Source organism: Oculina patagonica, chromosome 13, assembly GCF_052425735.1.
Source record: "Oculina patagonica isolate OP01 chromosome 13, crgOcupat, whole genome shotgun sequence".
Taxonomy (NCBI): domain Eukaryota; kingdom Metazoa; phylum Cnidaria; class Anthozoa; order Scleractinia; family Oculinidae; genus Oculina; species Oculina patagonica.
In genome coordinates, this window is record NC_135770.1 from 35,290,410 (window position 1) to 35,312,297 (window position 21,888).

Here is a 21,888-nt window from a genome sequence, read left to right on the forward strand (position 1 = left end):
CAACAACAATTTTTAAAGCAAGTGATTGAAAGACGTGATTTTGAAAGTAATAAAAATAAAGTAAGAGTACTGGCTGCCTGGTGCCAGGGCAGCCAGTTGACATTCGAATGTCAGACACCTCATTTAATGTTTGATTTAGAAGGCAACGTCTGAATGCCCTTTCGCATGATCTCAGACTTTGAAAGTAAGAGTGGTACATCAATAATTTTTGAAGGTGCAGTTGTCCTTTCGTAGAAACCGAGTTTAAGAAAAGAAGGAACACACAACAGTTGGTCAGACGAAAAAATAGTTGCTAGTTTTTATTTCGTTCAAATTCTGGAGTTAGATCATTTTGTACTTATATTAAATTATATTGTTATCGGTTAGTTAAATAACCCAAACTTTCCGTTTCTATACGTAGTTTTTTTTTATAAAGTAATATTTAAAACTGAGATTGTACAGATTACGTGATTATGAATGCCCCTGGGCGTTGAGGGCTTATAAATGATTGAATCTAATTAATTGATTAATTGATCGATTCTAGAGGTTTATTCAACAATTTGTGACCATTTCAGTGCCACATACCATATGTTTGGATTACGCCCTAACTAGACTGGGAATTCATTAAATTATATTCGAAGGAACAAAATAGACACATTAGCTAGGTTAAACTAATCTTAATAACAATTCCGTTGAAGACATTATATCACGAGAAACATTTTTTCTCGCACGGCGTTTATTTTGCAGACATTGGTCTAAGAACCAGTGAGAAAAATCCCATTGTCTGCAGACTGACTCTAAGAAAATCTCTACGCTCTTTTCACAGCTAGGTAAAGTAAAGTCACGGTAACTACTGAAAAGCTGCAGTCACTTTTGCACTTAACGAAATGCAATTATGAGCTTCACTAGAAGCTTACTATCAAATTTCGCTGTTTTCCCCCTTTTGTTAAGACTCTTGGTCTGTTCCATGTATAGTAGGAAGAGTCTGTATTATATGCTAGTTAACAACTAGGTAAGGTTGTTGTAAAATATTTTTCACTGTCCTTGAAAGGTGCAATTTTTCTTCAGTTTCAAACCGGATTAAAAGTGGGCGAGAGTTGAACTGTCGTTAATTCTCTTCTCTTAGGGACCGTTTGGATCAGATGCTAACTTTCCACGACTATCTTAATGAACGGACCAGTTTATTCCAAACTACGTACGAGAAATTTAACTCCAGTTCCATTTTGGTCCAATTTCCGTGACGCTTGAGCCACTGTGTTTACTTCCGTGCTCGATTTCAACACATGTTTTCAACTCCACGGATTTGCCGTTGTTTGCTGAGCACGTTGCTACTCAAAGCTTGGACACATGCGAACAGACATGCATCGTACTGGAAGGCAATTCCAGAAATTCGCCTGCAGGGAAGTAAAAAGAAGAAAGAAACTCTTACTTTAATTTGCAAAAGACTATAACATTGTTTCTCATAATCGTTTCGCCCTGATTATTTCGAATTTGTTATCATGCATAATTCAATAGTTGCAAGAACCTAATGTTCAAGAACATTAATAAGATGCTCACCTATTTTTTGGCAGGTTTCTGTAACCTTTGCGCTGTTCGGGACTGATATTAAAACGGCACCATCAACACTACAAGAGATCCCAGATGAAAACTTTTAATTAAGTCGTGAGATCAAACGGTGAAAAGAAAGCTTGTCTCAATAGAACAAACATGAACGACAGCCAAAAACCTACAAGTACCTTATTCAGTGGTACATATTTTCGCGGGTTTTATTTTGGTTTAAAAATTATAATTTAAAAATTTTTTTTTTTTTTTTTTTTTTTTTTTTTTTTTTTTTTTTTTTTTAAAAAAAAAAAACAATTTAAAAAAAAAGTAGTAAGCGCTGGAAGATATGTAGTTTTACCTTTTGGACGCTTTAAGGACTCGAAGATCGACCAACGCCATAACAGAATTCCTTAATACGTCAAGTGAGAGGACTTCATAGAACTTCACATCTCCTGTAGAATCAACATACAATACATACTGTCATAGAGCACCAACCTGCCAGATTTTTGCTTTAGCACAGTTTGGTTTGATAAGAACGTATTACTGAGCAAGTTACGATGACGCATTATCGAAGAGAAGGATGGTTAACGACGAGCGGGTACTTCCTAAGTGGACTACACGGGGAAGCCCCGCCCGAAGGAGTACCTTTTAAGCTGGAATAATGAACTTGAATAACTACAGTGTATAATTCTATGCCATAAATCAAGCTCTAAGAAAAGTGCGTACATGTATGCTTTTTCAAGGACTAAAGGACGAGGGGCGTGAGAAAGCGAACGAAATCTGAAGACGCGTTTACAAATAGGTCAATTAAACATATTTACCATTAAATGACGGAGTTAAATTGACGGGATTAATTCCTTAGATTTTATTAATTGTGGTCTCGAAGGACACTAGTCCCGAGGGTTGTTCCGAGAGCTGTCCCGAGGCATTGGCGTGTCTACTGACTTACCAGTTAGAACAAGCTCTGCTGCCTTGTCCTGAGTTTGCTTTACAATCTCAGCCAGCGGTTTTTCGTGGTTACCATCAGGGTAATTGACAAAAAACTGGCAAGTGATCTAGACGGAAGAAAATGATTTATTTTTAGTTAACATCTCTTTTCTAAGTTAAGTCTCTCTTATCAGAGGGGGCGGCGGAGCGTTTTGGAACGTGGGGTGGCTAAGACTGTCCCAAAAATACTCGACAGGTTTTCATATTTGTAGCAACTTTTCTTCCGCAGCAACTGTTTCAGGTTTCTAGACCGGAGATTCCAAAGATTCTCCGATGTGTTCGAAGGCCAACGAACGTTTCCGAATCGAGTCCGAAGAAACGAAGTTCCAGACCCAAGAAGCGAAGAGGTTGAACTCACTTACGAGACGGAATCTGACAAACCAATTTTACGCTGCGCTCGCAATATTTCGGCACCAAAACGTGGGGGGGGGGGGTGCTACAGCCCCCTGCCCCTCCCCCTGCTCCGCCGCCTATGCTTATGCTACTCACCCAGTATGCTGTCAAAATTGGCCTCCACATATTGGCGCTGAAGCTGACATCTTTCTCTTGAAGTATCACAACTTTACCGTTCCGAACGCTTATCGAGCCATTCTGCTCCAGCAACTCTTTCGTCTCCCGAAAGAATTCGAAAGTCTGAAAAAAAGGAATCTGATTAACGATTTAAGCCATAAGAAATATTTAAAAAATAAGTGAATTCAAATAACTTCACAAATGCATCACCCGTCCTTAGCGAACCTCTAAGTTAAATATCATTCGTTCTTAAAACGTGTTTTTATGCCTCGCTACTCAATTATTCAAGTCTTGTTTGTGATGTAGCAAATTTGCGCACTTGAGCACGATTTAAAAGGGCTGTTTCGAAAAAAACTTGCGTTGTTCTTGCCCAGTGAAAACTGTGTAAAACTCAGTACCGTGTGTGGCAAAATTAAAACTATCGTATAGGCCTGAACGAGCAAAAACCAAGTTTTTACAACACTAAAACAAGTTTTAAAACAAGTTGCACGCAACGTAGCATAGTATAACAAGAGGAAATTTATAGCAGAAAGTTTGTAATGATAACCTCATATTTTTGTTCAGTCACTTGAGGAACCTCTTTCACAAGCAGCTTCGCAAGGAATTGAAAGTCAGCAAACAATTGAACTAAGGAAGAAGAAAAACGTGTATATGGAAAATGCGCTACATAAATGCATTATCATTATCATTACATTTGTGTAAATTAAAACGTTATCTATAGGCAATCTAATTACCGTATTTTCTTCCCCGGTTTTTTGGGCGGCCGCGGTACTTTCAAATTTTTCTCCTTTTGATGGTGTGTTCAGTTAATAAAATGGCAAAGTCAGAGCTCCTGCTCTAAGCTCAGAGGTTTTCACAAGGGACTTTCGACAAGTAACTACAAATGTAAATAGCCTAATTAATTGTAAATATTTTTAACTTTTAATACCTTTAATTTACACGACCACACAAGCTTGTCAGCTTTTATCTACATCGTGTTTTTAAATAAAGGCAACTTTACCTTTTTTACTTTAACTACACTTAACTGCTTAATTTAAACTAAATCTCATTCTTAAACTTAAACTTAAATCTCATTCTTAAACTTAAACTTAAATCTCATTCTGATTTCTTTTTCCATCGTTATCTTCATAAATACGTCAACACTTTACTAAGACGCACGGTTCAACCAAAAACCTCCTCAACCCGAAAAAGGCCGGCCTACCCGAGTAGACAGATTGCAACTTGCGTGCGAAGAAAGACGATTGCATTGACTGTTTATTATTAGGTTGGAAGGAAACAACTGCGCTACGTTTGAATCCAATTTTAGTAATACACATATACATCATTTAATTACCAGTAAAAAAAAGAGAGATTGGTAAACTAGTGAAAAATGAAAACGCATTCAACTAACCCAGTTGTTTTTCTGAAGATGGCTGCTTGTTTGCAGCTAAGGAAAACATTCCAGGTCTGAAGAAATCAAACAGAATAACATTCCTCTTGCAGGCCAGCAACATGTGTGTAGCTGCTTCATCTTTGATGTTTGTTGCAGAAGTATCGAGACCCACACTGCTGTTTGTCGCTTTTATGGGAGCACTTTGCCCTCCATTCCTGCTTGCTTTATTGTCTCTGATTTTTACAAATCCATTTTCTGTTTTCTCCAAAGACGATTTTAAGAAATTAATGCTTTCATTGACCACAGTCACATTATCAGAATCACCTAGATGGATAAATTGGTAAAAAATTAGTTTACACAAGAAAGATTTTGAGAAAATTGTTTCAGTTGGTGATTCACCTAAGCCGTGGGAGGTGCGGTGGCCTTATGGTTAGTGCACTGGACTCCGGTCTGAGTTCAAGCCCTGGTCAGGGTCACTGTGTTGTGTTCTTGGGCAAGACACTTTATTTTTATAGTGCCCCTCTCCGCCCAGGCATAATAATGGGTACTGGTGAACTAATGCTTGGGGGTAACCCTGCAATGGACGAGCATCCCATTTAGGGGGGAGTATAAATACTCCTAGTCACTTCATACTACAGAAACCAGGTTAAGCTCCTGCCTGATGGGCCACTAGGCTCCATGCAGGCTTTTTGTACGTCAAACCATATCCTCCAGTTGATGATGCACTTTATTTTCACATTTTTTAAAATACTTGTCTTCTTGATGATGTAAGGAGAATTTAGATAAATTAATCACCACTGTAATCATGCTAAATGTACAATGTTAGGCAAAAAGGAACATTTTTTCCAAACCTGCAGACTTGATTGGAATACTCCACGTATGACATAACTCTTTCAGCCAGGTAAATTGTTCTACCAATTTATCTGCAATGTTTTGCAATAGTAACAAATAAATACAATAATTATTATCTATTATGTAACGCAGAGCAGAGATCACTCTTTTGTGAATCTACTTAGCTTCAAGATTTTTGTTAAAAAAGTAAAATTGATGTAATGTGGCATTTTGGCTATCAGGGCGTAGCTAGCATAGGCCCGTAGGCCCGGGCCCAAATTTTAGCCCGCGACGTGAGGCAGGCCGCACTCAAGAGAAAAGAAAGAAGGAGTAACAACCTTCGCGAGGGCCAAGCAAGAGAACCGGAGACCAAAGTAGCCAAGTGAAGGGATGTGCCGTAAAGACAAGTGCGAAAGGGAGTGAAAGGCCCACGAAAAAATGAAAAAGCAGGGGACAGCAAGAGGGCGACGGAGGATGCCCCGACCACCCCCCCCCCCCCGCACCCCCACAAAGCGGCGGCCACAACCGGAAAGCTGGCTACGCCCCTGGCTATTATTCACTTGTAGAAAACTTGAGCTTGTAGCTCCATGTTAAAAAGTTTATCTTGGAAGACTCATAATTTTTCAAATTTCTCTACACGATCAAATGAGAGTACAGACCACTGATAATTAATGTGTTCAATCTGTTACCACATCAGCACCCTTTCACTCACACCAAACATACCAAAATGCAGTCCTTGGAAGTTTTGTAGCATTATTGAAGCCACAAGGACACTTGAAGAACTGATCATTCCTGCTTGAAGATCACAGAGGACTTTGTAACCAAGAGACTTGACGACTTTCTTCTCTTCTTCAGACAAAAAATGGAATAAATGCCTGATAGAGAAACAACGTTGAGTGTTTGTTAATAGTAAGAGTGCCTCACCAGGCTAGGGTATGATGGTACCAGTATAAGCTATTTGAGATGATTATGGTATCCCGTAAACTTGCAATCAAAAAGTTGTCTGTACTTTTTTTGGACCACTCATAAGTCACAATGGCATTAAATTTGGATTCTTCACTTGGTACTATAAAATTATAAATATTTTCTTGCCTCAAAGGTCCTCAATGGGTGCAAAGTGACTCTGCACATACCGGTAGCTGTCTGCATGCATTACGTGCCTACAATGTGAGCCAATAATTTACTGGAGGTGTTTCATATTCAACCAGCTCCCCTTTAAGTATCTTTTTGTAAGCATGTGATGAAAAGATAATTAAAAAATAACCAGCTTGAGCTTAACCACTGGTACGTACAACAGCCCTGTCACCAGCCCCGCAGAAAAAAGATAGTGATCACAGTAACAAATAATCAATGTTACCGGGTTATTATCCATGACAAAACCCTGTGTTTTTTAACGTTGTGCGAGACACTCCTTAAATTTACCTTGGTATAGATGCATTCTCCGCTCTATTGAGCCTCCCTTCTGTGAATCTGCTTAGTGGTGTGAGCTCTCCAAGGTGAATATGGATACTTCCATAGTCCTCTGTCAGCACAGATCTGCTTTTGATTAAACCCTATCAGAAAATAAAAAACAAAAAATATAAACAAGACAGACTATGAATTATCACAACGTAGAATATTTATTGAAATAACCCTCTTAAATTCCAGGACTATTACTTTAGGACAGAAAGGAAGGGGGAGGAGCAAAAAATTTTTGGTGAGAGCAAAACTTTGCCCCACCCACAACACAACCCTGATTGCAGAATACCACTTGGAAGACGGTTGGTTATTAAAATTAAAAAAAAAAATTCCAAGAAAAAAAAGGGGGATGTGGCACCTTTACCCCTCCCCCCCCCCAAAAAAAAAAAAAAATCTGGCCCATAGGCAGGGATATTTACTATGGATTTTAAACCCAAAACTTTTGATAGAAAAACAAATCATTTAGGGGGCTGAAAAAGTTTATTAACCTAAAAAAATTATTAGCCTTCCTAAAACAATTAAGTGGTAGCCCTGAAATGGGGCATCAATAATAACTTTTGAAATAGGACTGAAGGAATCTCCCATATCAATAAATTAAAGTGACAACAATTCCACAAGAGTATCGTAACAAAATCTTCCCCTGGGTTGAACACACTGCATTACAAAATCAGTGGACTCACTCTTAGAGATTCCTTTGGTTTGGGTATTCCCAGCAGCTCATATGCACAAAGTGATTCTTCTGGTATTCTGTCATAACTAATGCTGATTGGACAGATCAGAACATCTGGCACCCGAGCATTGGTGTACAAGTCAACAACCATGGAAAGGACACCTGGTAAACAATATATTCTAAAATCAGCTTGGCAATTACATGTCAAGTCAAAAAGCAGTAGGATAAATATCAATAGCGATTCTCTTTGGGTTGTTTTGATTGTTTGGTTCAAGAAAATATCCATGGATACCCACCCCATGGAAGGTGTTTGGAAATTCGAACAGGGTGGGCAGTATCAAGATCCAAATTTTTTTAAAGGAAAGTATGGGGCTTAATTGGAATTTCCAAAGGTGTGGGGGGGATTCAAACCAAAAAACCTTTTGTCAGAGGGGAATGGATATTTTCTGGAACAACACATTATTTATTAAGGATAATAATTATTAAAATGTATATTTAAAAAATAGCCCAGTACCCTCCCTACTTCATGTTTGCATGTGACTCATGTGTGCTCAAAAAGGAAACAACGGCTACAAACGTGACTCCAAACAAGCACCACAGTGACAGATAAGCTTACTCAAGCTTACAAAATGAGAAATAAGGATTCGCAACCTGGTCAGCCTATCAAACATGTCGACACATGACTATCAGCCAAGTCCTTAGGCACACTCTTGTTTTGTTCCCAGGTTGATAAGCACAAGTCCCAAAAGTGTTCTTCAGTGAAGTCTTTAAGACATAAGATCCTGATTAATTAGTCAGTCAGGCTGGGTCAGGTTTCAAGGGAGAAGATTAGGCCTTGGTCCAGCTGCCCCATCAGCTCCCTGCAATAGACGGCAAAACAGTCGTTTTTTCTCTAAAGTCGTTGAAAAGTTGTTGAAGCGCTGATTGTCTCGCAAGCTTCGCACGCCCACATTTTAGTATCCTTTAGCGCCTCTACCCAGCCTCACTCACAGATTTGACTTTGGCTCCAGACCTCTCGCTGACCGAGCACGTTCCCAAAAGATATGACTGTTTTGCAGTCTATTACTGCCTATGATTTCATAAAAAATAAACAAACACCTACCAAGTTTTGGTTGCAGAAACTTTCCCGTTCTACTTCTTGTTCCTTCCAAAAAGAATTCTAGAGGCTGATCACCATTCTGAAGTTGATTCTGAATGTATTCTGTAAACACAACCCAGTACAGTGGGTCAGTCATGAAAGAGCGGCGCATGTAAAATGCTCCACTGTTCCTAAACAAGGTCCGGACAACCCGCATGTTCATGAAATCTGCTGCAGCTGCAATAAACGGCAGTGGAATATCCATGGTAAAACAGATGAAGGACACAAGAAGAAAGTCCATGTAGCTTCGATGTGATGGAATAAAGACCACAGGGTTGTTCTTGGCGGCGTCCCTTAACTGGACAAAATTATTAATCACAAGGATGAGTGTGCTCCAATAAAAAGGGTTATGTTTATATGTGGCAAAAATTACGTTTTGTTGAAATTACATACCCTCTCCAGGCCTTCTCTGTTAATGAGAACTCTACGGAAGAGTGTGCAAAGAATTTTACGCAGCATCAATGCCATAACTCTTATGCTTCTAAGATTAAAGTTATGACCCATTTCTTCTAGAATTGCTTTCACTTCATCTGTAATGCTATCAACAGTTGCATTCTTTTCTTCAGCAGTCTGCAAATAAATGATGAAAGGGTTAAAATTAACTGTACTTCCAAATTAAATCCAATAAGCCAAAGTCATTGAATAAAAAAAGCAATTAGCCTAGCTCCCAGGAGTCTCCTGTAGCTCATTACTCTGGGTGCCAGATGCTTATTTTTGATTTTTGCGGTGACAGTGAGTGAGTGGCCAAGCTGTGATCATGCACAAGCGAAAAAAAACCCTGCTCTCTCCCGATTGCAGCTCATTGTCACAGCAAAGCAAAACAAAAAACCTCTGGCACCCAGGGTAGTAGCTCATTGTTAGAGCAAACAAACAGTTTGCAGCTCATTGGTTTGACTACTGCGGGAAGAACTCAAAGTTTTTTTTTTCAAGAAGCTCAGCATGTGTGTCACTAACTGATCAGCATCTTGCTCAAGAATAGCAACTTGAATAACTGGCATGGTTACTGTTATCACGCTATCTTCCTTTCTAAGTATAGCAATTTTTTTACCATGCCACTCTGTCGACTATACAGCTTGCTATTGCTTAGCCTGTGTGCAACTGACCAATAGGAGACAGCTGCATGCAGGCTATCTGTTGCCTCCCCCCCCCAAAAAACAACAACAACAATACCCTGCAAGCGGACAGGTTGATCTGAACCTGAATCTGGAAGAAGCTGTCCAACCCATACAAAACATTCACTGAGAAATTTTCACAACTTTCCAACAAAAACAAGCTCAAATAAAATAGTATGTTAAAAGAGTTACTTGACTGAGTATAATTAGGTAAGGCTGGATAAGGAAATATTTGGCTCTTGGAAATTGTGCACAAAGTTGGCCGTGCTCAGTATGTAGTATGTCATAACCTCAGTCCAGTCAAACATTTTCTCATCCCAGCCCTCCCCGTAAGTAAATAAGCTGCTAATATTTACTTATTTGCTAAGTTAATTATCCAAAGCCAAAAGGTCCAAAAGATGGTATGAAACATATTTTTTCTCCCCCCTTTTTTTTTTTTTTTTTTCCACAAAAAAATCATAAAAAAAATTATTTTATAGTCACAGGAATAAAGCAAGAAAATCTCAAAGTTTATTTCAGTATTATATCAAAGATATGCCCAAGTCCTAGCAAGGTTTTATCTATTTATAGAAAGTCTAACAGCTGTTTCATCCTTCCCTTTAGATAAGCTTACATTTTTATTTTAAAAACTTCGGGTCACAAAATCAAAACTCCAGGTAAATTTGATAATTAGCATGATACATTACCTTTTCAATGATATGCTGGACACGTCTGGAGTTCAGAACATCGGATTTAATCTGCTGAGGCGTTCTATTTTGGGCGAATTTGTAGCCTTGAGGAGCATAACGCTTCATACTCCACAAAACATCGCTCCATCCTCCCTCTTTTAACAAATCCAGATCGAAGGGCTCCATGGCTGAACGTAAACAATTAGCTGACGGTACTCACATAATCGTTCATTTTGTACTAAGTAAATTATATCTTGTATCCGGAAATGATAATTGAAGTTCTGTCGAAAGAGGAACTGATCAGAACTTCGAATTCGACGAACTGTGCAGCTTGCGCAAGTTTTTTCCACGCATTGTGCATGTGTGCTACTATTGTTTTCGAGAGATCGGATGATCTCCGACTGGAAATACACACCGTCACCGTGGACTGGACTGCGGACTGTAGACTGAAGAAATGAACGCTTAGACCTTTAGCCCTGACTTTTATAACACGAGAAGCACGCAGATTTCTACACTGCGTAGTTGCTAGGGCTTGCAGTATTTTTTCCACAGAATTGTGATATTAAAGGAGTGTTGATACACAGGAATGGCGATGGCAGAGTCTTTGGCGAGTCGAGAACGATATCAGAGGGGATTGGGGCGGGAGCATTTTATGTTACTTTTTTTGTACGGTTGTTTCTTATAAGAACTAGGTGAAAAATGACTTCTATTCGCAGGCTGAAGGAGAGCAACTACCACGATTGCTTATGCTAGGAGAGAAAACAGCAAACGCGACGGAGAAACAAATTTATGAAATGACAGGTGAAAATATGGATATTGCTTGCAACGCCCCCTTCCCTCCCACCCCTCCCCAAATGCTTGGATGAACAAACAGCTCATCGGTTATAGCTGGTCAGCAGTAGCGCGTTGAAATAAACAACATGGCGGACTTGACGGATCACATTGGTCCTTTTGTAAGTTTCAGTACGATTACTCGTTTTAGAGGAATTATTTCGTGTTTGGTTCTTTCAATGGCATATGTTGGAAGCTTGTATGTTTTGAAATCTCCATATCCCAGGTAAATGAAATTTGAATGCTTATCGTGAGCGCAAATTTAATATTCTGACCATCTGGGTCAAGTCAATTGAAATCAACCTGCCGCGGTTTGTGGGTTTGGTATTTTGTCAATTGAATATATGAACTTTTTGAGTTCATAGAAATTTTTTATGACTTTATTTTCTGGGTGATCGAATTAAATCAAACTAAAAAATTTTACATTGTCACAACTGATGGATCGAGTTTGATTAAGCTTATAGTTTCCGAACAATTTTATTTTCAGGAATGATTCGATAAAAATGTCTCGACTGGATTTGATTGCTCAAAATGTTTTGTGAGTTTAACTGCGATTTCAGTTACTGAAATCAATCAAAATTACATCCATGGACCGAATTTGATTGGAATTTAGTTCAGTTTTGTTCGTTTGACTGTTCTGGGTTCATAAAATGGTCACATCACGAAATCCATTGTTTTAGTTGGCTACCCCCTGGAAAAATAAAAATTTAACTAGTTATAATCAGAGATTAGGGGAGTGCATTCGACCCAAGATAGGTACCCAAGATAAGGTTAGCAAACGTAAACCGAGTTACGCGTCTGTTTATATCGTCATACAAATTTGAAATGACCATGCGCGCAACATAAAGCGCGCGTCCAATATTAAACTATCAGCGAAACAATCTCAATCCAACAGCGCACGAGGAAGCACAGCAATTTTTTTACTACTGCTGAAGGGAGCACTGGCGAAACGTTTAGTTTTCAGTACAACTTCACGAGGTAAACTCGAAAACGCAAACCGAAGAAGATCGTTAGATCAAATCAACTTCGTTCCCAGGGTCTCTCGGGACGAAACTGTGATGTCAATAATTAGTCAACCTGCCACGTACCAAGATACATAGAACGACTTTCGTTTGCGCGTTCACAGGACAACCGCGGGATCAACCACTGATCAACGTCGAACGCAAAAATTGTTTAGAGCCTAGCGGCGCGGTATCGGCTTAATTGAATTGTTTTTGCGTGCGCTGTCTTTGCAGCTCAGTGTCATTGTTGACGTTGTTGTGACGCAATTAATTGCTTTCTAATGTCTTCTCACATGAGATCGAGGCCAACCTGCCACATACCGACATACATAGATAGACACATAGAATGACTTTCGCTTGCGCGTTCACAGGACAACCGCAGGACCACAGGTCACCATAAGATTAGGATGCATTCTCCTACCGTCGAACGCAATAATAATAATGATGATGATAATGACAATAATAATAATAATAATAATAATATTTTTTTAAATTTTTTTTTAATAATTAAAAAACTTTATTGAGTACTTTTCATACAAACTTGAATCTTAGGTGTATCTGGTTCATTCTCGTCCCCATAGCCGAGGCCCTGTTAGGGGGGGTCTTCATGTCCCCCGTCTGAATTTCGAATCTTTTCATGTCGCAATTTCAAAAGGCTCGCATGTCGCTGTCGGAATTTCGAATTCATCCATAGCCACTCATAATATCAGAAATGTTTGAGTCCGGAGTGCATAACCTAAAAAAATGCGTTCTCGTAATTCTTTTGCCAAAATATTCCCTATTCTTGGATCTCTCAATTTGATCTGTTGGCACAGACGAAGGAGACACCTTCCTAGGGGAGTCTGGGGACATGCTCCCCCAGAAAAATTTGAAAAAATTGAAGTAGCTAAGACATGTTTTCCTTTATTCTGAGCCGATACAAGAGAACATGGAGTGAATTATTTTCAGAATGATGGATCATTATGTAGTTACTTAACTTGTCTAAATTAAGCAGCCTAAAAAATGAACTGTTAGAGCGTAAGATTGCAGTCGTTCAATGCACCGAGAAGGGATGGTCTTTACAAGGTCAGGCTATTTTGCCTACAAGCCACTTTAAAATGCGCCAATGTCGCTGTCGATTTTGCTCTTTTCTTTGTCGCTGTCGTTATTTCACAGGAGCATCTTGTCGTTCGTCGTCATTTCAGCTCCTTCATGTCGCCGTTTCAGGGCCGTGTCGCCTGTCGGAATTTACCCTAACAGGGCCTCATAGCCCTTTCGTTTCTCTTAGCCGGCTGAGCCTTGGCACGAGGAAACGAAGGGCTCTGGGGACACAGGATATCCAGTCCTAGATTCTAGGACTTCCGGTCTTCATGTATGCAGTCATGAAGTTTTAAAAGTATGTATGAGAGAGTCGTTACGTTTTCGACTTCCGTTTAGGAATTCTTTGTTTCAAACAGCCAATCAAAAAAATTCGAATTAATTCAAAAATCCTATGTCCCCAGAGCCCTCCGTTTTCTCATGCCAATCCGGCAGAGAGAAACGAAAGGGCTATGGGGACGAGAATGTATAATAATAATAATAATAATAATAATAATAATAATAATAATAATAATAATAATAATAATAATAATAATAATAATAATAAATAATATTTTAAGAGGAGGCCTCCAATCACCTAGGGGGTGGTTTTCAGGAGGGTCCTCTGAGAAAATAAATGTTAAACATTAAAATACATTAAAATCTAAAATACAATAAAAAGACAAAACCTATGTTGTATGCTAACTAAGATTAAAAACTAGGACAAGAATTAAAATAGTACTAACTAAGGTTAAAAATGGGAATAAAAAAGTATTAAAATCTAAAGGGAAGTACAAATGTCACAGATCTAAAATAAAAAAAAAAAAGAAAATAAAAAGAAAATATACAAATTTAATAATGATTATAATAATAATAATAATAATAATAATAATAATAATTATAATAATAATAATAATTATAATAATTATAATAATTAATAATAATAATAATTTTTTAACTTCATTTTATTATTGTTGATTATTTTCAGAGATCACCCTAAGACTATCAGGCAGCGATTCAGAAGTGTGTTTGTCATATCTCTGTTGGCACCTTTATATGTTTGGCTTTGGGCAGATGGAACATCAGATCACAATGTAAGTACATCTTTTGTAAAAACTGCTCAAAATTGATACATGTCCATGTACTGTCAGATAACACCAAAGGGAGCAAAAGTAAAGTCACCAACATAATCCATTACTTGCCAATGTCTGATGAAGCACTGCCCCCCCCCCAAAAAAAAAAAAAAAAATAAAAAAAACAAAAACAAAACAAAACAAGATCAATTCACAGTGTCGTAGCAGCAAAATGGGTAACTGTGCAACAAGAATCGGCATAATTTTTTTTAAGAAAGTTGAACTTATGTCTACTTTGCACAACATTTTGCTGCAACTTGCAGCATGGGTGGTAGTATACATAGTATACCTGCCAAGTTTTTCTGGGTCAAAAGCGTGACATTTTTATCCTGAGAGTGCCAGGATTTCCGAAGTTGATACAAAAATGTCCGAAGTTTTCCGAAGATGTCCGAAGTATTCCGAAGACATTCTGAACATATCCTGATCCCAGTGCGTGGGCGTGTTTTGCCAAACACGACTTCATTCTCAATGTTTTTCTTGTCAAAACTCTAAGATTTCATGGGAAAGTATCATCATTTACTCATTTTACACGGAGTTTTCGTTTCTTTCATTGGTTTAAGTTTACATTTTTTGGAAAGTGTGTCGGTTATGGTTATTATAACTCAAATCATCTTCTTCGTGACCCCTCAGTTTGATTCAGTTGCAATCAGCTTTTCTATAGCTTGAACGATTGCGCGCAGTGGAACCAATTTAAGACCTTGAAACGAGGCTGTGATACGGTTACAAATGTAATGAAGCTAATGCTTTTGACTCAAATGGTAAGTTTTCAGGGCTAGCTCAAAACGTTCAACAAAATGTTTTAACCCATTCATCCGTAAATGTTTCACACGCTTTTATATAACTTTCAAGTGGGGGAAAACAATGTTAATTGCCTCCCAAAAATACTTTTATTTTTGCTGAACTAAAGTGAATAAAAAAATATATTTCCGAAGAAAAAGGATCCAGGGCAAGCAAGCAGGCAAGGTTTGTACACAACTATTTCAACGCACGTTTTGTTGTCCATTTTATATGCCTGTTTATTCGGCTTTCAACCCATTCCATTTTTTTTTCGGGCAATGAGGTCTCCGCCCCCCCCCCCCCCCAGGTCTGAAGGTGCCCGTACGCCTATGCCCGTATTATTGGGCAATATAAACCCATTGACTCCTGAAGTTTTTCTGAAAACACCATTTTTAGACATTTTTGACATTTTCTGATCAGTTGTGAACTAAATTAGATCCAAACCACTCAAAACATTTTAATTTAGCTCAGGCATGCACACAACTCAAAATTTTGAAACTGACCAATGATTCATTTTAATAACAACGATCATAATGTTCATAATAATTGCATGTAATCAGTTTGTTTTGCTTTTTAGGTTCTTTCACTCTGGAAATACCTGGGAATTCGTCTGGAAAATATACTCATTGCAACTCTATTTCCTTTGATATTGACTGTGGTAAGGGGAAATATTTAAATTTAAAAAATTATTAGTTATGATACAATTTAATAAAATTAATATTAATAATATAATGTTACAATATTATAAAAATCTTCCTTTTTACAATGTAAAGCTATAACTTCTTGAAGTAAAAAAAAATCATTTGTTTTCCAGCTGATCACATTGATGTTATTTTCTTTAGGTTTTGTTCCTTGGACCAATCATACTTTTGTATTTCAGTGGAGAGTCTGTGAACGTAAAAGGTAACTAAAATTGATATTACAATAGTATAGTTTTGCTTCAATGTCATGGAAGGAACAGGAATTATAATAAATTATTATGATTATTTTATAACAGATTTAAGGCAATGTACAGTTGAATCCCGATAATTTGAACCCTTAGTAACTCGAACTCCCGCTAACTCGACCCTTTTTCGATTCCCCTTCAGGCCATTTTCTTACTAATTTTACCCTCGATAACCTCGAACTCCCGATATTTCGAACCTTTTTCGATTTCCCTTGAAGGTTCGAGTTATCGGGTTTCGACTGTACATTTAATTACTGTCAAATTAACATCATTTAATGATGTTACCAGCATTGTCAATGACTCACGATCATTTTTTTTTAACTGGCCAGCTTGTGATACAATAGTTGCATAATAACAGTTAGTATATAATGATAACTTTCAGTTGAATGCAAGTTTTGTTTTTTCTTGGTTTTTTAGAATACCCATCTAGTTGGGTTAATTCCATTAGTTTGCGGAATTACCTTGTGGTAAGGCGTTTTTTCTTTTTCTTTTTTTATCCATATAGTTTGAGGGATTAAATATTCTTCAAATTAGCAATAAAATAAAATGCTATGAAATAAGAGATTCAATAAAAAACCTTGGAAAAATTTAAATCCCAGATAATTAGTTGGCCTTTGAACAATTTAAGTAAACAATGAAGTATAGCTAAGGCAGTTGCTGGAAAAACCTGGCTAATGACGGAGTTTTCCTGTAATAGAGAAGCATTTCATCTGGGTGGGGAGTACAGTTGGATCCCAATAATATGTCAACAGACATTGTATATACAGCTGTAGGTACCACATAAAGGTGCATTCATTTCGGGAGTCACTGAACTTATATTAAAAAGGTGCGAGGTTATAATTCACATTTTTCCTGATTGTGTGCTCTGTGAGTATTGAAGACTGGTAATGCATTAACTTTTTTCCAAATCAAATTGTTCCCTTTTCGTATTTTTATAGGCTCCCCTTACTGAAGAGTTTGTGTACAGAGCCTGTCTTGTACCAATGCTTGTTCCAGGATTTGGAACTCTGCTACCAATATTTATATGTCCATTATTCTTTGGAGTAGGTAAGGTGTCAGTACCAAGTACAGGCAATTTATTTATAATAAAAACCTCTCACTCTCAAAATCCTCTGTGTAGTGTTCCCAACTCTCGTAAACTCATGTTAATGTTTAATCATAGCTTAAGTTTTATCAAAATGTAATAATTTTCTCCCTTGGAATTATAATTATAATAGTTAATAATGCCTGCGTTGGTATTTTTTTGTCAGCTCATATTCACCATGTCATTGAAAGATTACAGCTTGGGGAAAACCCTAAAGATGTATGGTTTAGTGCAAGTAAGTAGCAGCAATCTGATGGACACCTTTGAATAGTATTTCATCCAGGGGGGTGTAGCAATGATAGTAGCCATTTTGCTTTAAGCTACGGACCCGGGGGGGGGGTACTCAAAAAGTTTTATACGGGGAGGCTCCGCCCCAAGTTCTAACCCCTTACCCTTTTATATACCATTTTTGACAGAAATTGTACCCCTTTCGTATACCTTTAACTGAAAAAAGGTACCCCTTTCATATACCTAAGAGACATGGCTGGACTTAAAATAGGACGTTTTCTTGTCATTTTTATGTAGCGCTTAATAAGTTAAAATAATACAGCCATAAATTGCGTCTGTTCGAAATATTTTAATTAAAGGCCCTTTTAAATAGCCAAATGACAGATTTCCATACCCTTTCATATACTTAAACTCGTGAAATCCCTACCCTTTTATATACCTGAAGCCTGAAAAAGGTACCCCTTTCGGGCGGAGCCTCCCCGTATAGGCCATTATAGGGAGTACCCCCCCCGGGGCTACGGAAACCTGAAAACTGTGTTTAGTAACTTGTTCCAAAGGAAAATCTTATCATACCCACTTAACGTATTAGTAGCTTTTTAAATCCATTGAACATTATGGAAGAACTTCATTTCAGTTGGCCACTTTTGTGTTTATCCCTGTTGTTTTATATTTAGTCTTTCAGTTTGGTTACACAACCGTTTTTGGAGGCTATACAGCCTTCTTGTTTTTAAGAACTGGTAAGTTTCATACTTTTTGTGATTTTGCTTGTTGATCGCAAATTATACAGTCAGTCAGTCAGTCAGTCAGTCAGTCAGTCAGTCAGTCAGTCAGTCAGTCAGTCAGTCAGTCTGTCAGTCAGTCAGTCAGTCAGTCAGTCTGTCTGTCTGTCTGTCTGTCTGTCTGCCTTCCTCCTTCCCGCCTGGTCTATCTGTTCATCTGTCTGTTCGTTCGCCTCTATGTCTTTCTGTTTGTTTTTCTGCCTTCGGCTTGCCTCATTGACAGTCCATCAGTACATGTATGTGCCTATCTGTCTTTCCGTCTATTTGTCACTGTCTGTAAATCAGTCTGTCTGTCTCTTTATTCCTCCTTAAGTATATATTTTTTTCTGTTTCCACTGTAGGTCATCTAATTGGTCCAGTACTGTGCCATAGTTTTTGTAATTTCATGGGATTTCCTCCTATTGATCAAGTGCCGAGCTCAAAGTATCCACGGCGTAAGTTTTAGCGCCCGGGGCGCTTATTTACTTTTGGCACCTCAAGGGAGGGCGCTTATTCGAGACAGGGCGCTTATTTAATTTTTTGAGAAACAACCAAATGTTCGAAACAAAACTTTAGTAAATATTATTAAAATAATGACAATAACAGAAACTGTAACAGTAACAAATTGTTGAAAGTTCAGTTACTTTAAAAAGAATCGTTCATTTTAGCAGTAAATATATACATGTACGGTACGGTGAATGTTCATGAGTTTATCTATTCCACGTCGATGACTTAGATTCAGTAGGGGCAGTTATCCACAAAAGGGGCGCTTATAAGAATGGGGGCGCTTATTGGAATAGGGGCGCTTATTGACAAAAACACATTCGAAGGGGGGCGCTTATTGGAATAGGGGCGCTTATTTGAAGGAGGGCGCTAAATCGAATCATTACGGTACTTCTCTATTTTGAAAAATAGTCTGAAAAACAAAGCACCAGTTGGGATCTAATCTCCTTGATTTGCATCAAAAATGTAACGTAGATCCTTCTCGGTTGCTAGGCTCTCTCTTCAGTCATAACGGTGGTAAGGGGCCTAGGGACGAAGAAAGAACGGACACGCAGAAATCAATCGTTGGGGATTTTCTAATGTTTTAATTGTCGCAATTCTCGTGGATTACAGCCGAAGAGTATTGGAAACTTAGTAAGGACCATAAATTCTTTTCCCCCAACTTGTTTACTTTTGCGGGGGCGTGTCGCACCAAGTTGAACTCGTTTTTACTTCGCGCAACGCGTTGTCGCAACTAACTTGCAACGAGGATGATAATACAATTTAGTAGAAACTCAGCTGTGTTCTATTAGAAATCTGCGAATCTAATTCGCTGATAGAATTAGCGGTAAATTTTCTTGATTTTTGTCTTCAAAGTGCACAATATTGTAGGTTTTGGACTGCAATCCTTTAGAGTTTCTACTAAAACAATTAGACTACTCGCCCTCGTTTTCTATGAGCAAAAAGTCAACTCGGCTGCGCCTCGTTGACTTTTTGCTCATAGAAAACTCGGGCTCGTAGTCTAATTGTTAAGTAACAAAGAAACTTCCGTCACAAGAAAGTGTTAAATTTTGCTCGAGCAATGACTGGAACGCTTATCGTTGTCTTCGTAATTTGGTGACTCCGTGCATAAAGCCGCCGGGCTAGGCACACACTGACACACTAGGGTACTAGTCGCAGGGACTTATCCCTTAGAGTGTAGACACTAGAAAATTGACCGATTTGGTCCCTGCGACTAGTCCCAGAAATCAAACCAGCTTAATTCGTGGGACTAGTCGCAATGGTCCCTGCGACTAGACTTTCGATGCAAAATACGTGTACACACTAGGGGACTGATCCCCGAAGCAAGTCCCTGCGACTAGTCCCCTATAGTGTGTGCCGAACTTAAGGCAAGCAAAGAAACATTATTATTCCAATCTGATTGAAGATAATAGGAGCGATTCTAGAAAGTTGTGGAAAGCCAACAAATCCGCGGTCTCTGCGAATGTCTGTATCAACCAGGTTTAGTTTAAAATTGTCAAAACTTAGAGAGGCCTTTTTATATTCATCATATTTTATTTTCTCTAATCAAAGTAAATTGTAAATTATCTAATTCATATTTTACTTTTTAACATTGTCAGCGCCTTTGAACTTATGGAAATGGAGCTATATAAATGATTATTATTATTATTTTTTAGTCCCTGGTAATTGATGGAAATGTTGCTTACGGTGTTTGTCGCCTCCTTCGTTTTGCATGTTGTAGATCCTATAATCTGAAGAAAAGATTGAATCTTATTCTAGCCTCCAGTCGAAAGAGATAAAGTTTTAATTACGTTTTCTTTTGTTCGCCGATGGTTTAAGGGTCTGGATAGGGTGCTTGAATCTCAGTTACCGTAAATTTTCGGCGATTTCCCAGCTGCCATCAGTTAAAATTTCAGTCCATTTCTAAGCTATCAGTAATTTTTGCAAATCTCAGATATCAGTTAAAAAACTCGTCATTTTTCAGCTGACAGTTAAAATCTTGACCAATTCTCTACTATCAGTTATAAAACCCCAACCAGACTCTTTGGTTTTTGTATTGGACTCCGGTTGAAGCAGTCCGGGTTCGAGCCCTGGCGGGATCATTGTGTTTGTGTTCTTGAGCAAGACACTTCACTCCCACAGTGCCTCTCTCCACTCGGAGCATAAATGGGTACCGCAACCAAATGATGGGGACTGGGGGAGGAGGAGGGGGGGGGGTATCCTGCGATTGGTTTGCGGAGATAAGCTGCCAGTGCCGGCACCCATGAGCCATGTGGCTTCCCCCCGATACTAAACGCTGGAACAGTTTTAATTTTAAATCTTTTGTTTGTTTGTTTGTTTGTTTCTTGCAGTTATAAGCGTTTCATTCGTGGTCGGACTTGTGTTGTTTCTGGTTCTCGCTGTACCGCTTACAAACCCATCTTGGTATAACTCCGTGTATTATTAACATCAAGGGATGTGAAGCAATGGCTCCCTTAGCAAGTCAGTTTTTAGAACGCCAAGCCACAGAACCCATGGGCATGGCATCAATTGAATTCACAATTATTCACAAATGTTAAATTTTTAGGAATTTTCCAGATAATACAATTCTCCCAAAACTTTGTTGAAAATATATGGACCTCTGAACTGTCTAAGCCTGTCTTAAAGAAAAGGAAATAATTGTCAATCAATGAATGTTATTTTTTTCTGCTTATAACTGGATAAGATTTTTGAAGTAAATATTTTTTGATATTTGAAATATTTAAAAAGACAAAACCGCATCGTGGCAATCCAGACACTTGCACATGCAGACAGAATAGTAAGCTGTTCTTGTTATTTGTAAGAATTGAGAAGTAAATATTGACACTGGAAATATTTAATAAATCATGCAATGGATCAACTTTTTTTGTGTCTTGCTCTTACTCGGTTGTCTATTAAAGTGGCTTTGCTTGGCTTTTAACCACCACATGATTGCACAGTAACAGTCAAACGTAACCACGACACACTCATGGGTTTTCGTTTCCTTGAACTTTGTAAGGATCTGAAACGTAATGCAAACACATTTGGACGTTGTGTAAAAGTTATAAAAAATAAAGTCACAAACCAAAATACGAGGCTGGGTACCAATATTAATTAGGTCAGATTTGGCCGAATGTAGAGGACTTCATAAATTTGAGACGCTTGCATTTGGTAGGGGCGGCATTTTGGAACGTTTGCATTTGCATTTGTTTTTGTTTCCCCTGAAGAAGGCAGCATTGCCGAAACGTCGGGAAAAGTATTTTGACTACAGCGTAGTATTTACCTATTTTGTCATTCATATATTTTGGAACGTTTAACGGCTAGACT

The 21,888-nt window shown here is 38.2% G+C and overlaps 1 protein-coding gene and 1 pseudogene across 2 annotated transcripts; one reads left to right on the top strand and one right to left on the bottom strand.

Moving 5' to 3' along the window:
* Window positions 1–1,080: 1,080 nt before the first annotated feature.
* On the bottom strand, window positions 1,081–10,641 carry LOC144634848 (dihydroxyacetone phosphate acyltransferase-like). The gene is made up of 14 exons (XM_078493891.1): window positions 10,286–10,641; window positions 8,881–9,057; window positions 8,452–8,785; window positions 7,360–7,511; window positions 6,644–6,774; window positions 5,945–6,096; window positions 5,242–5,313; window positions 4,409–4,714; window positions 3,566–3,645; window positions 2,998–3,141; window positions 2,471–2,576; window positions 1,880–1,973; window positions 1,537–1,604; window positions 1,081–1,373 (listed from the first exon to the last, which is right to left on the bottom strand). The coding sequence occupies exons 1-14, from the start codon at window positions 10,451–10,453 to the stop codon at window positions 1,312–1,314; spliced, it is 2,046 nt and encodes a 681-aa protein (XP_078350017.1). The 5' UTR covers window positions 10,454–10,641; the 3' UTR covers window positions 1,081–1,311.
* A 40-nt stretch (window positions 10,642–10,681) lies between these two features.
* LOC144637166 (CAAX prenyl protease 2-like) lies at window positions 10,682–21,025 on the top strand (annotated as a pseudogene). The gene is made up of 10 exons (XR_013567676.1): window positions 10,682–11,324; window positions 14,144–14,249; window positions 15,643–15,723; window positions 15,908–15,968; window positions 16,405–16,478; window positions 16,950–17,058; window positions 17,262–17,330; window positions 17,998–18,060; window positions 18,444–18,536; window positions 20,916–21,025. The product of XR_013567676.1 is annotated as a CAAX prenyl protease 2-like (transcript).
* The last annotated feature ends 863 nt before the right edge of the window (window positions 21,026–21,888 follow it).

What these genes read in the sequence shown, in the direction of transcription:
- LOC144634848 (XM_078493891.1), bottom strand. Translation starts at nt 10,453, where the DNA reads ATGGAGCCCTTCGATCTGGATTTGTTAAAAGAGGGAGGATGGAGCGAT. An exon ending in GAGAATGCATCTATACCAAG is followed by an intron (nt 6,097 to 6,643) that starts GTAAATTTAAGG and finishes TTTCTCTATCAG; the next exon opens with GCATTTATTCCATTTTTTGT. An exon ending in ATCTTCAGAAAAACAACTGG is followed by an intron (nt 3,646 to 4,408) that starts GTTAGTTGAATG and finishes CTTCTTCCTTAG; the next exon opens with TTCAATTGTTTGCTGACTTT.